The sequence below is a fragment of the Phocoena phocoena genome, chromosome 4, assembly GCF_963924675.1.
Source record: "Phocoena phocoena chromosome 4, mPhoPho1.1, whole genome shotgun sequence".
NCBI lineage: Eukaryota > Metazoa > Chordata > Mammalia > Artiodactyla > Phocoenidae > Phocoena > Phocoena phocoena.
The window spans coordinates 87,456,254-87,469,298 of record NC_089222.1 but is presented as its reverse complement, the minus strand read 5'-3'; the positions used below and the strand labels follow the sequence as shown (position 1 = coordinate 87,469,298).

General features: G+C 37.6%; 1 protein-coding gene across 1 annotated transcript in view; it reads right to left on the bottom strand.

The window, feature by feature from the left end:
• Positions 1-12,744, bottom strand: part of SLC9C1 (solute carrier family 9 member C1) — a 94,453-nt gene extending 81,709 nt beyond the window's left edge. Inside the window, exons 1-3 of the mRNA XM_065875864.1 lie at positions 12,585-12,744; positions 11,331-11,431; positions 8,462-8,590 (exon numbers count right to left, since the gene is read on the bottom strand). Of these exons, the coding sequence (XP_065731936.1) occupies positions 8,462-8,590; positions 11,331-11,431; positions 12,585-12,744 (390 nt within the window). The remainder of the gene's footprint in view (positions 1-8,461; positions 8,591-11,330; positions 11,432-12,584) is intronic.
• Between the last annotated feature and the right edge of the window lie 301 nt (positions 12,745-13,045).

Sequence of the window (13,045 nt, the reverse complement as noted above, 5' to 3'; positions counted from 1 at the left end):
TTCTTATCACAAGAAAAATGATTTGTAACTATGTGTGGTGATGGATGTTAACTAGACTTATTTTGGTGAGCATTCTGAAATATATACAAATATCAAATCATTATGTTGCACACCTGAAACTAAATAATGTTATATGTCAATTATATTTCAATTTAAAAATAAAATAAAAATGGATAACTAAGAATTTCATAATGATGTTGAAAATGCTCTTACTGCCAATATAAGATTAAAAACAGCAATATCATACATCCTTAATTATATCCTTAGAATTTCAATGAGTAAAATTAAAGACATGTATCATTTTGGGACTTTCCATAGAGATTACTAATATATCTTCCAAAAAGTTTTACCAACAAACACAGCCACCAGCAGTGTACTAATCATTCCCATTTAAAACAATTCTCCGGAGAAGTAAAATCAAATAAAATCCCCAGGTTCCTGTCTCAACTTTTGCTACATCAAGAAAAATGAAAAAGCACAAGTTCTTACCTCCTTATTTATTACACATTTATTCACTACCTACTATGCAATGAGGCATTGCAATAGGCACTGTAGAAAGACATACGTAATGCAGTTAATGAAAAAGAGAATTCAGAAGAGCTAAAATATTAGAAGCTATCTTCCTTCTGATTATTTTAGTCTTTTGTTTGTACAGGGACATTCTTGCAGAGAGTTAGGGTCCAGTTGGGAAATAACTGGACTCTGACTCAGGAGGCCTGGGTGCTAGTCCTGAGTGATTTTGGTTGTCACTTAATCAGACATTTCTAACCCAATCTTAAAATTGACAGAACAATGACAGAGTGCTTATATGGCATTACTGAGGCCTGACACTATTGAGAGGGAGTCTTTGGTAGATAAAGCTTGATAACAGCATCAGAATGGTGAAAGAAAATCAAAGTCCCCTAGGTAATTTACCTCTAGGGTGGCTGAATTCTCAATTTAAGGTTATGGTGGTCAAGGGAGTTGTATTACTAACTCCTGTTCAAAGGAACAAATTAAAATGAGGCTTTGAGACAAGAGGATTGAGGGTCAGGATATCCAAATCTTTGTTATTCCACCAAATAGCTGTTGATACCTCAATAAATCACATGGTATATTGTTTGCAAAAATGGCTGCAGTAATTCTGCTCCCTGAATCCACACCATTGGGTAGCTATCTTCCATACTGACTGAACAAGAGCAAACATGATGTAACTAGAGACTTAAAAAGTGGGGAGAGGGAAGTGTGGAGGGGCAATATAGGGGTAGAAGATTAAAAGATACAAACTATTATGCATAAAATAAGCTACAATGATATATCGTACAACACAGGGAATATAGCCAATATTTTATAATAACTATAAATGGAGTATAACTTTAAAAAGTTGTGAATCACTATATCGTACACCAGTAACTTAGAAAATGTTATACACCAACTATACTTCAATAAAAATTTTCGCTTAAAAAGCACTAGTAAATTCAAGTTTGCCCTCTCCCACTGATGTTTGAGACTCTGAAATCACCATGTGAAGAAGCCTGGAATAATTGCCTGGATAATGAGATACATGTACAGTGACACTCATTGCCTATAGCCAATATTAACAGTACCAACCAAAAGACATATGAGCAGAGCCATCTAGCTCATCCTACCTCAGCTGACCCCCCAGCTGAACAGAGACTCAGGAGATGGCTTGACAGGGAACACTAGAACCAGCTCAAACTACTATTATATCTCTATTCTTTTCAATTTCATTTTTTTGTAATTTGTCTGAATTTCATTTGCCTGGACTCTGTTTCAAGTGTAAGTTATTTTAATAGTTTTGATTCTAATGTATTTTAGGTAACAGCTTTATACTTGCAAAACTGTATTGATTACTTTGAAAGAAATGCACATCCTGCTTATAATCCAGAGTATTTTTTCTCAAGGTCTTTCCTGGAGGGGTTCAAATATCACATGATTAGGAAATAATCATAATAGTTTGTGAATTAGGATTATTGCTGTTTCTGTGAGTAGTCTTCTCTGTGCTGTTCTTTTACGTGTGGGTGTGGGAAATTTTAGAAGGTGGGTATTTGAAACACAACTTTTATCAATAATTTCCTTTTACTGAACCTAATATATTTAATGATAGCTTTCTTATAGTATCAGAGTGGCATTAAGTGGCATTAAGTTCTGCCAGTCAGATTTTTTTGAGTTACTCTTTTCCTCCATAATTTCTTTCTTGAATCTTCAACATGCTAGACAATTGAAAAGATATAGTTTATTCACTAAAATATAGAGCTGAATTTACTTTTCCCACACTTTATACTTTTTCCTTGTTTTCTTTGTTTTATAATTTGGAGCAAAGTTTCAAAATGTTTGTATATGGAGGGCAGTGGCAAAGACAGGGGGTGGGGTGCGTAGAAAGACCTCGAGCTCACCTCCTCCCACTGGCACATCAAAATTACAACTATTTACAGAGTAGCTTTTGTTGAGAAAGACCAGAAGACTAGCAGAAAAGATCTTCTACAACTAACTATATAAAGAACAAACCATGACAACCCAAGTGCCCGTCAACAGATAAATGGATAAAGAAGATGTGGTATATGTATTCCATAGACTATTACTCAGCCATAAAAAGAATGGAAGGCACCTATGCTCACCACTATACAACCAATGCAAAAAAGAATGAAATTCTGCCATTTGCAGCAATGTGGACGGACTTAGAAAATATTATGCTTAGTGAAATAAGCCAGACAAAGACCAATACTATATGATATCATTTATATGGGGAATCTAAAAAAATTAATACAAATGAATGTATATGCAAAACAGGAACAGACTCATAGACATAGAAAACAAAGTAGTGGTTACCAAAGGGAGAAGGGACAAATTAAGTGTATGGGATTAACAGACACAAACTAGCATGTATAAAATAGTATAGTACAGGGAATTATAGTCATTATCTTATAGTAACTTATAATGGAGTATGTTCTCCAAAAATACTGAATCACACTACATTGTAAACCTGAAACTAATATAATATTTTAAATATTTTAAATCAACTATACTTCAACAAAAAAACAAACCATGAGATGTGTAGAAGGGCCAGAGACACAGTATAGTCAAGATCCATACACACAGTGAGTGAGCCACAACTAGGAGGATAATTACAATTGCAGAGGCTCTCCCTAAGGAGCAAGGGGACCAGGCCCTGCATCAGCCTCCCCAGCCTGGGGGTACTGCACCATGAAGATGATTCCTCTAGAACATTTGGCTTTGAAGGCCAGCAGGGCTTGCTTTTGGGAGAGCCAGATGGCTGTGGAAAATAGATACTCCTCTCTCACAGGGCACACACAAAATCTCAGATGCTCTGGGACCCAGGGAAGAAGCAGTGATTTGAAAGGAGTCTGGGTCAGACCCACCTGTTGATCTCGGAGTGCCTCTCAGAGAGGAAGGATGCAACTGGAGCTCACCTTGGAGACATAGACACTGGTGGCAGCCATTTGCGGGACCTTGTTCTACCACACGAGCACTGGTGCTAGCAAGTGCCATTTTGGAATCCTCCCCCTAGCTTATTAGTGCCAGGACCCGGCCCTGCCCACCAGCCCGTTGGCAAAAGTACTGGCACGCCTCAGGCCAAGCAGCTACCTGGGTGAGAATATAGCCCCACCTACCAGCAGGCCAATTTCCTTAACATTCTCTGAGTGTACAACTATCCTGGGACACAGCCCTGTCCACCAGAAGGCCTAGGATCCAACCCCACACACCAATGCACTGGCACTAGTCCTGGGATCGCCTGCCTATCCACAGCCATCTGTAGGGACCTGGCTCTGCCCACCATCAAGCTGGCACTAGCCCCTGGACAAGCCACACCCACCGACGGGCTGGCACTAGCCCCAGGACAATGCAGGCCCCAGCTCTGCCCACCAGCAGGCCAACACACCAATTCCAGGACCCTCAGGGCCCTGCAGCCAGAGAACCTAGGCCATAGCTCCACTCACCAGTGGGCTGGCACTAGCCCCAGGACTCCTCCTCATCTACCAGTGGGTGGACATGAGTCCAGGTACCACCAGAGCACCAAAGCCATCCAGATCAGCAGGACAGCACTTGCTCCAGGACCCCCTAGACCATGGCCCTGCCCATCAGTAGCCCAACACCAGCTCTGGGACCCAACCACCAAGCCCGTCAGCAAGCTGACACCAGCTCTGAGACATCTTTGACCCCTCAGCTCCCCACCCCCGGGTTCAGCCCTACTCACCAACAGGCCAACATGAACTTTGGGGTACTCCAGACCCTGTAATCAGCTGTGTCAGGAACTGGGCCCACCTACCAGCAGCAGACACTAGACCCAGGATACCAGGTCCCACAACCACCCACTCCAGAACCCAGCTCTGCCCACCAGTGGGCCAACCCTAGCCCCAGGACTACCCAGGGCTCTGCAGGCAGCTGCCTTGTGGCCTGGCCCTGCCCACCAGCAGCTGGCAGCATCCACACAAGGCAGAACCTGGCAACCAACTGGACTGGGGGTCAGCCACATCTACCAGAATGCACACAGTGGTCATCCTCCTTCAACAGAAGGACCCACAAATCCCACATAGGAAGAGTTCTTAGAGGATACAGCTCTGGTGATGAGAGGAGAGTATGTTGCTGAGTCACAGAGGACTTCTAAAAAAGACCACTTCTCCAAGGTTGGAAAATGTAACTAACTTACCAGATACATATAAATAAAACAGCAAATTAGGCAGAATGAAGCAGCAGAGGAATATGTTCCAAATGAAGGAAGAAGATAAAACCCCAGAAAAACTAAGTGAAGTAGAGATAAGCAACCTACCTGATAAAGAGTTCCAGGTAACGATCATAAAGTTAAAGCAAGAATATTAAAAACAGCAAGGGAGGGGCTTCCCTGTGGCGTAGTGGTTGAGAGTCTGCCTGCCGATTCAGGAGACACGGGTTCGCACCCTGGTCTGGGAAGATCCCACATGATGCAGAGCGGCTGGGTCCGTGAGCCATGGCCACTGAGCCTGCGCGTCCAGAGCCTGTGCTCCCCAACGGGAGAGGTCACAGCAGTGAGAGGCCCGCATACCGCAAAAAAAAAAAAAAAAAAAGCAGCAAGGGGAAAGCAACAAGTTATGTACAAGGGAATTCCCAAAAGATGGTCAGCAGACTTTTCAGCAGAAACTCTGCAGGCCAGAAAGGAGTGGCATGATATATTTAAAGTGATAAGAGGGAAAAACCTAGAAACAAGACTACTCTACCCAGCAAGGCTTTAATTAAGGTTTGATGGAGAGATGAAAAGTTTTATAGAAAAGCAAAAGCTAAAAGAGTCCAGCACCACCAAATCAGCTTTACAAGAAATGTTAAATGTACTTCTCTAAGTGAAAAGGAAAAGGCTACAACTAGAAATATGAAAATTATGAAAGGAAAAATCTCATTGGTAAAGGCAAACATACAGTAAAGGTAGTAGATCAACCACGTAAAAGCTAGTAGGAAGATAAAAAGACCAAAGTAGTAAAATCATCTATATCAACAATAAGTAGTAAAGGGATACATAAAGCAAAAATATGTAAAATATGATGTCAAAAACAGTAAATGTGAGGGGAGGAATAAAAATGCAGGGCTGTTGAAATGCATGTGAGCTTAAGAGATCAGCAACATGCATCAATGGAACAGAATGGAAAGCCCAGAAATGAACCCTCACTTATATAGGCAATTAATCTACGACAAAGGAGGGAGAAATATACGATTTGGGAAAGGCAGCCTCTTCAAAAAATGGTGTTGAGAAAACTGAATAGCTACATGCCAAATAATTAAACTGTACTACTCTCTCACATCCTGCACAAAAATAAATTCAAAATGGATTAAAGACTTAAATGTAAGACCTGAAAAACTTCTAGAAGAAAACATAGGTAGTAAGATCTTTGTTATCAGTCTTAGTAACGTTTTTTTTTAGCTGTGTCTCTTCAGGCAAGGGAAACAAAAGCAAAAATAAATAAACGGGACTACATGAAACAAGAAAGCTTTTGCATAGTGAAGGAAAGAAGCTCTCAAAAAAACAAAAAGATCACCTACTGAATGGGAGAAGGTATTTGCAAACAATATATCGAATAAGGGGTTAAGGTCCAAAATGTACAAAGAGCTCATAATACTTAACATCAAAAACAAACAAACAAACCTATTAAGTAATGGGCAGAGGATCTGAATAGACATTTTTCCAAAGAAAACAGAAAAATGGCCAATAGGCATATGAAAATGTGCTCAACATCACTAATCATCAGGGAAATGCAAACCCCTGATTTCGACAATGAGATATCGCCTCACGTCTGTCAGAATGGCAATTATCAAAAAGACAACAAATAAGTTTTAGAGAGGATGTAGAGAAAAGGGAAACCTCACACACCATTCATGGGAATGTAAATTGGTGCAGCCACTATGGAAAACGGTATGGAGATTCCTCAAAAAATTAAAAATAGAACTACCATATCATCTGGCAATTCCACTTTTGGGTATTTATACAAAGCAAATGAAAATGCTCATTCAAAAAGATATGTGCACTCTATGTTCATTGCAGCATTATTTACAATAGCCAAGGTATGGAAGCAACCTAAATGTTCATCGATAGATGGATAAAGAAGATGCGGTTTATATATGTGTGTATATATATATATATATATATATATATATACACAAACAACACACAGACACACAATGGAATATTACTCAACCACAAAAGAATGAAATCTTGCCATCTGTGGCAACATAGATGGACCTAGAAGGTATTATGCTAACTGAACAAATGTAACAAAACAGAAACAGATTTATATAGATATAGAGAACAAACAGGTAGCCACCTGGAGAGGGGTTGGGAGAAGGAAAGAAATAGGTGAGGGAGATTAAGACGTACAAACTTCCATTTGCAAAATAAATGATTCACAGGTATGAAATGTACAGTGTGGGTAATATAGGCAATAACTATTTAATATCTTTGTATGGTGACATATTGTAACTAGACATCGTGATGATCATTTTGAAAAGTATATAAATATCAAATCACTGTGTTGTATAACAGGAACTAACACAGTGGTATAGGTTAATTATACTTCAAAAATAAACAAACAAGCAACCAAACTCATAGAAAAGGAGATCAGATTTGTGGTTACCAGAGGCAGGGTGGGGGGGGTGTGAGAGGGAGAATTGGATGAAGGCAGTCCAGAGGTACAAAACTTTCAATTATAAAATAAATAAGTAGTAGGGATGTGATGTACAACAATATGATGAATATAATGAACACTGCTGTATGTTACACACAAAAGTTGTTAAGAGAGTAAATCCTAAGGGTTCTCATTACAGAGAAAAATATTTTTTTCTATTTCTTTAATTTTGTATCTGCATGAAATGATGGATGTTCACTAAATTTATTATGATAATCATTTCATGATGTATACAAGTCAAATCATGATGTACCCCTTAAACTTATATGGTGCTCTATATTGATTATATCTCAATAAAACTGGAAGAAGAAAAATGATTTTGTAAAAATTGAATGTCCATATGAAAAAAAAAATGAAACAGAACACCCAACTCACATCATATAAAAAAATTAACTCAAATTGGATCTTAGACCTAAATGTGAAATCTAAAACTGTTAAACTTCTAGAAGAAAACATAGCAAAAGATCTTAGTGACCTTAGAATAGGCAAATAATTTTTAATAGGACATAAAAACACAAATTCTAAAAGAAAAATTGATGAATTGAACTTGATCAAAAGTAAAAACTTTTGGAAAAAGGAAAACTACAGTGGTATCAAAGTGGAGACTTATTTTTGATTGTGAATCTAAGTCATACATGGAAGACAATGAAACTGTTATGTAAATCTTGAGGAACCTGCTAAAAACAATATGTAATGGATTTTTTAATCAATTTAATTGAATATAATTTATCTTGCTTAGGAATGACTTTTGAAAGTAATGCCTGTAATAGTCACTATGCAAATTTTTTCACCTGGCATCTATTTGAGACTTTAATAATAAGGCTATAGAAATGATTTCCTACTTTTCTCTTTGAATTAATATTCAAAAGAAACATACTATATAGAAATGACAAGTAATGAGAAAGTTAGTCTTTGCACTTGTACCCCATGACCTTGCAAATGACTATCTGTACCAAAAATTGCATAACATTTGGACAGAATTTCTAAGGTAAATCAAATGAAATTGAATCATTAAAGAAGAGAAAGTTGGATCAGTACTTACCTCTCTGAGGCATTGATGAGGGATTGACTTCAAAGAAGTCTGAGGGAATTTTCTAGGATAATGGAAATTTATATATCTTGATAGGTTGATATTTGTCAAAACTCATCAAACTGTACTCTCAAAATGTATGCATACTACTGCATATAAATTATACCTAAATATAGTTGATTTTTAAACATGTAAAAAAATCTGAACATAGATAACATGTAGTAGTTCATGAGTGAATAATATTATTGAAAATAACACTTCTTACCTGCCAAAATAACTTGTGGAGCAGGTAAACATCCATGTCAAATGCAACATTAAAGAGAATTATTGGTGTAAATATATCAAAAAATAAATGTGGATCCATCCACTCTATGGCATCTGCATATTTTTGGACCTAATAATATAAAAATGTTATTTTCTCATTTATCTGTTGGTCTATTAGCATGGAATACATGCCAGGCACTCCTATGCCTAGCACAAGAAAGAAAGATAAATCACAACATAGTAAGTGCTAAAGTCTTAACTCTTGGATTTTCATAATTTTGCATCAGGTCATTACCAACTACAGCAAAAGGTTAATGAACATCTCTATGCTTCTTTTTCTTTTTCTTTTTTTTAAGAATAGATATAGGAAACAGTTTGACAAAAGTACTAAAGTGTATGTAGGAGATTTTCAGGCATACAAGAGAAAGAAAGAGATTTCAGGTAGATGGATTATCATGCACAAAATCCACAAAGGAGTAAACAATCGTATCAATTTCCAGAAACTACATAATTAGCCCTGGATTATACAGAAGATGTGTATGGAAGAATAGCAGGGATAGAGACTGGGAAGGTAATGCAGATTATGAAATAACCAATTAATGGTGTTTATCATAAAATATTTAGTTGATAGTTTTAAATCCTATATGGGCATCTATAACAAAGCAGGACCCTATGGGGCCTTCCCCAGAGAGATGTCTCCCTTATATCCTCTGCTTTAGGTCCTCTCTGAAGTACCTAGATAATAGTATCTCATGCGCATTTCCTGAGTTGTTTTACAGATGCAACCCCCCCCCCCCCCCCCGCACCAAATGAAAGAAATTAACACATCCCTTCAGGAGTCTGGCTGGAACCAGGAAATATTTGCAACAATTTTTGATCTTTTTACTTTACCTCACCATCAACCAATCAGAGAATTGTGCATGAGCTCATCACATACCCTGGGACTCCCTCCCTTTGCCTTGCTTTTAAAAATGCTTTGCTGAAACCCATGGGGGAGTTCAGGCTTTTTGAGCACTAGCTGTCCCATATTCCTTGTACGGCACCTTACAATAAACGCTGCACTTTCCTTCACCACAACCCACTGTCAGTAGATTGGCTTTACTGCCCGTGGGCAAGCAGACCCAGTTTGGTTCGTTAACACATCCATTCAACATTCACTCATTGAGGAAACACTGAGTACCTACTGTGTTAGGCTCTCTCCTTGCATTTGGGAAATGATTCTTCATGGGTCTCTTGTGTTTCTCTGTATGCTATGGATGGAGGCACTGACTGCTTTTCTTCCAGGAATATTTTCTTTCAAGAATATCTGTATGGCTAACAGCTTTGGAAGATAAAGCAAGTGTCTCCCTCCAGAGAAAAAGGCAGGTTTACTATACTGTCCAGTGTTATAAAGATATTATCTCTCTCTGGAGCAAGAGGGCAGATGAGCTCACTGCCCATCATAAAATATTCAAGTTCTCTAAGCTCAGATTTCTTCTCCTATAATGCAACCCATTGTGTATGCAGGTTTCACCTTGCCCTCTTTACTTCTCCCTGTGGGGCTCATGGAACAGGGGCAAGAAAATGCTGAGACTCTGGCTTCTGTTATTGCTATGAGTAATAAAGTCCTTTGTTTCTAGCCCAGGAGTCTCGTGTCTTTTGCCAGGACCATGAAACTGTGGCAAGCAAAATTATTAGATTGAAAGTTGAGTAAAATCTTAGACCGTTCACAGTTCTCAACATATGGTCTCTTCCTTTAAAGAGTTGTTGACAAATAGTGAAGTTTATAGAAGTACTTAAAATTGCATTTATGTCAAAAATCAGATGATTATAAAACCTGTTCATGACAAATGAAGGAGTAATCTGCTTCTGGTTCTGGCATGGATACATGGTTTCCATTATGGTTTTTAACATCACTGGTTAAATTTGTTTGGGAAAGTCAATCATTTTCACACACGTTCGTATTTATATACTGATTAACTATGGCAGGTGTTGGCAAACTATGGGCCCTGGGAACAAATCTGGCTCAATGCCCGTTTTCGTAAATAAAGTATTATTGGAATACAGCCATACCAATTTACTTATGTATTGTCTATGGCTGCTTTTAAACTACAATGGCAGAGTTGAGTAGTTGTGACAGAGAGCATATGGCCTTCATAGTCTAAAATATGCACTATATGGCCTTTTACAGAAAACGCTTTGCCGCCAACCCCTGGGCTAGAGGACTATTTAATGTGTCAATAATGCATTCTATATTCCTTATAGTAAGCATATTGTCTCTCCTTTACCTGACTCCAGCTGCTCCCAACTATTTAGTAATACTGTATATGCCTTGACTATATACTTTGTCTTGTTCCTCACTTCCAGCTCCATGTAAGAGGTTCAGTGTATGTTTCTTGAAATATTCTAAGGCAGGTGCACTTAGAGAGTAGCCTCTATTCTAATGGGAACACTATGAAACATTCCCAAGGCAATAGATTTGTTCAATGTCAGAATTCTCTTGCCACTAGAGTCCTGTATCAGTAGCTCAAAGTCTCTCTGGGCTTCTATCTTGTTTACCAATTTCTTGTCTAAGGTTTTGAATTATGATGAAATACTCAGCTACTCACATTCTTAGCAGCTGTACGTGTACTCATTCTGAATTGCCTACCTAATTTCAGACCTAGGCTCTGTTTTGACTATGTTACCTGGATTTCAGCTCTTTCATGCATGGTTCCTTCTTCTACACAGCTGATATGATGTTATCCACATCATAAGCATCTATCAACTGGCAGAGCAGTGAAGAAATATGTTTACAAATTTTCTTAAGCCATCTTTGTATTTATATGAATCTTAGATATAGTCAGATATATAAAATATTTACTATATTTACTCATATTTACTATACACACCTGGTCAGATGTAAAACTTAACATTTCAAAACTGCATCCAAATAAAAATAATATCACAGGGAGAGGAATTGGAAAGTCTTTCAAGTGTAGGTTCAAAAATGCTGCAAAAAAATATGTCTATTGAAAGGCAGTGAAATACCACATTTATAGAACTTTAATTGGACATGACTTCTTAATACTGAGGACAATGAAATACTGCACCACCCCTCACTTGCTATATTCCTGTAACTGAAACCCTCCCTCACACTTAAGCATATAGAATCAGTATAATTGGTCATCCATGACCAATTCATGCTTTACTTCTTTTACGAAGTCTATCATTTTCTTAGAATCGTTATTAAATATTGCTAGTAATCGTTCGTTCTTGTGTTCCTACTAAAATATTTACAGCAGTTTATGTACATGCTATAAATCAGATATTCATTTCTTTAGCAATCCTGCAATGAGGGATTAATAAATTACTAAACTTAAATGAAATATCCTGGCTGATTCCCAAGATAACAATGAGGAATTAGTATAATAATTTAATAATGAGAAAAACTAGCTACCTATTACTAATTACCTACTACCCATTAGAAAGCCTATAAAATGAATATTTAACTTTGTTTATAATTTTTTTCAAGGTGCAGTAAGTAGTATCACAGCATTTCCTTCAGTTTAATGTTTCTAATTCTTTGTAATACAATTCCTAATCAGGTCAAAAGCACATGCAAAAAATGTGCTTTCTTTTGATTTCTACAGTGTTCTTTTCTTCTCATAAAAGCTGGGCATAATTTACCATTTGGACAAAACCTAAGGGAACACCTACCAAGGGGTTAAAAAGTAACTGAATCATTCAGAAGACCTATCACTTTGAAAATTCTTTTTCCAAGTGAAGAAATCTGTGGGACACCTAATTTTAAAATATGAATGAAATTCTAGTTTATGATGACACAGGTAACAATAAAATCCCTAACCTTTGATTTTCTGCTTATCTGGTTCAATTCTCCACATCACTTAAATCTAACCACGACCTAGCAAGTAAGAAGGTATGAATACTTTGAACTCAATAGAGGTGAAGACTGTGGATCAGATCTACATGGTCTCTCCTCAGGGGCAGATTATCGTTGGATTCATTTGATTGAAAATCTTGGTATAGAGGTATGAATTTAGAAAAAAAAATCTAATTTCCTATTATTGCTACTTTTCTTAATTCTCTATGGTGACATTTACAAAATACAAGCACAAAACACACTTAAAAAGAATTACACCTACCGCCAATTGTACAGGTCAAAGACAATATTAGAATGATGTCAGGGAGGTCCTGAGAAGTTTTCGTGAATGTATTCCTAAAAATATCCAGCCATATGTTGGTAAATCCTTTGTTAAGAAAAGTGAAATTAGAAACAGGGCCATTCATCCTGTGGTTTCTCATAGGCCGTCTGAATCCAACTCTTAGGACTCTCTGCAAAACTCACCTAGGACAAAAAGAACATAAGATTTTCCTTCTTGGTGGCCTTCTACAGCTTTTCTTAAAAAATAAATAGAAAGCCTATATTTCTCTTTAGTTATTTCTAGTGATTTCTTAGGGTGTGCCAAAATTAGGGATGCCTCCCTCTTCTATGATGTTTCCAATTTAGATGACAGAAGAATTATAACCCCAAGTGATAGGGACGAGCCAGTGTCATCCTGTGTTCTTATGATGCCAAGCACTACTCAGCTATTTTCATCCTGTA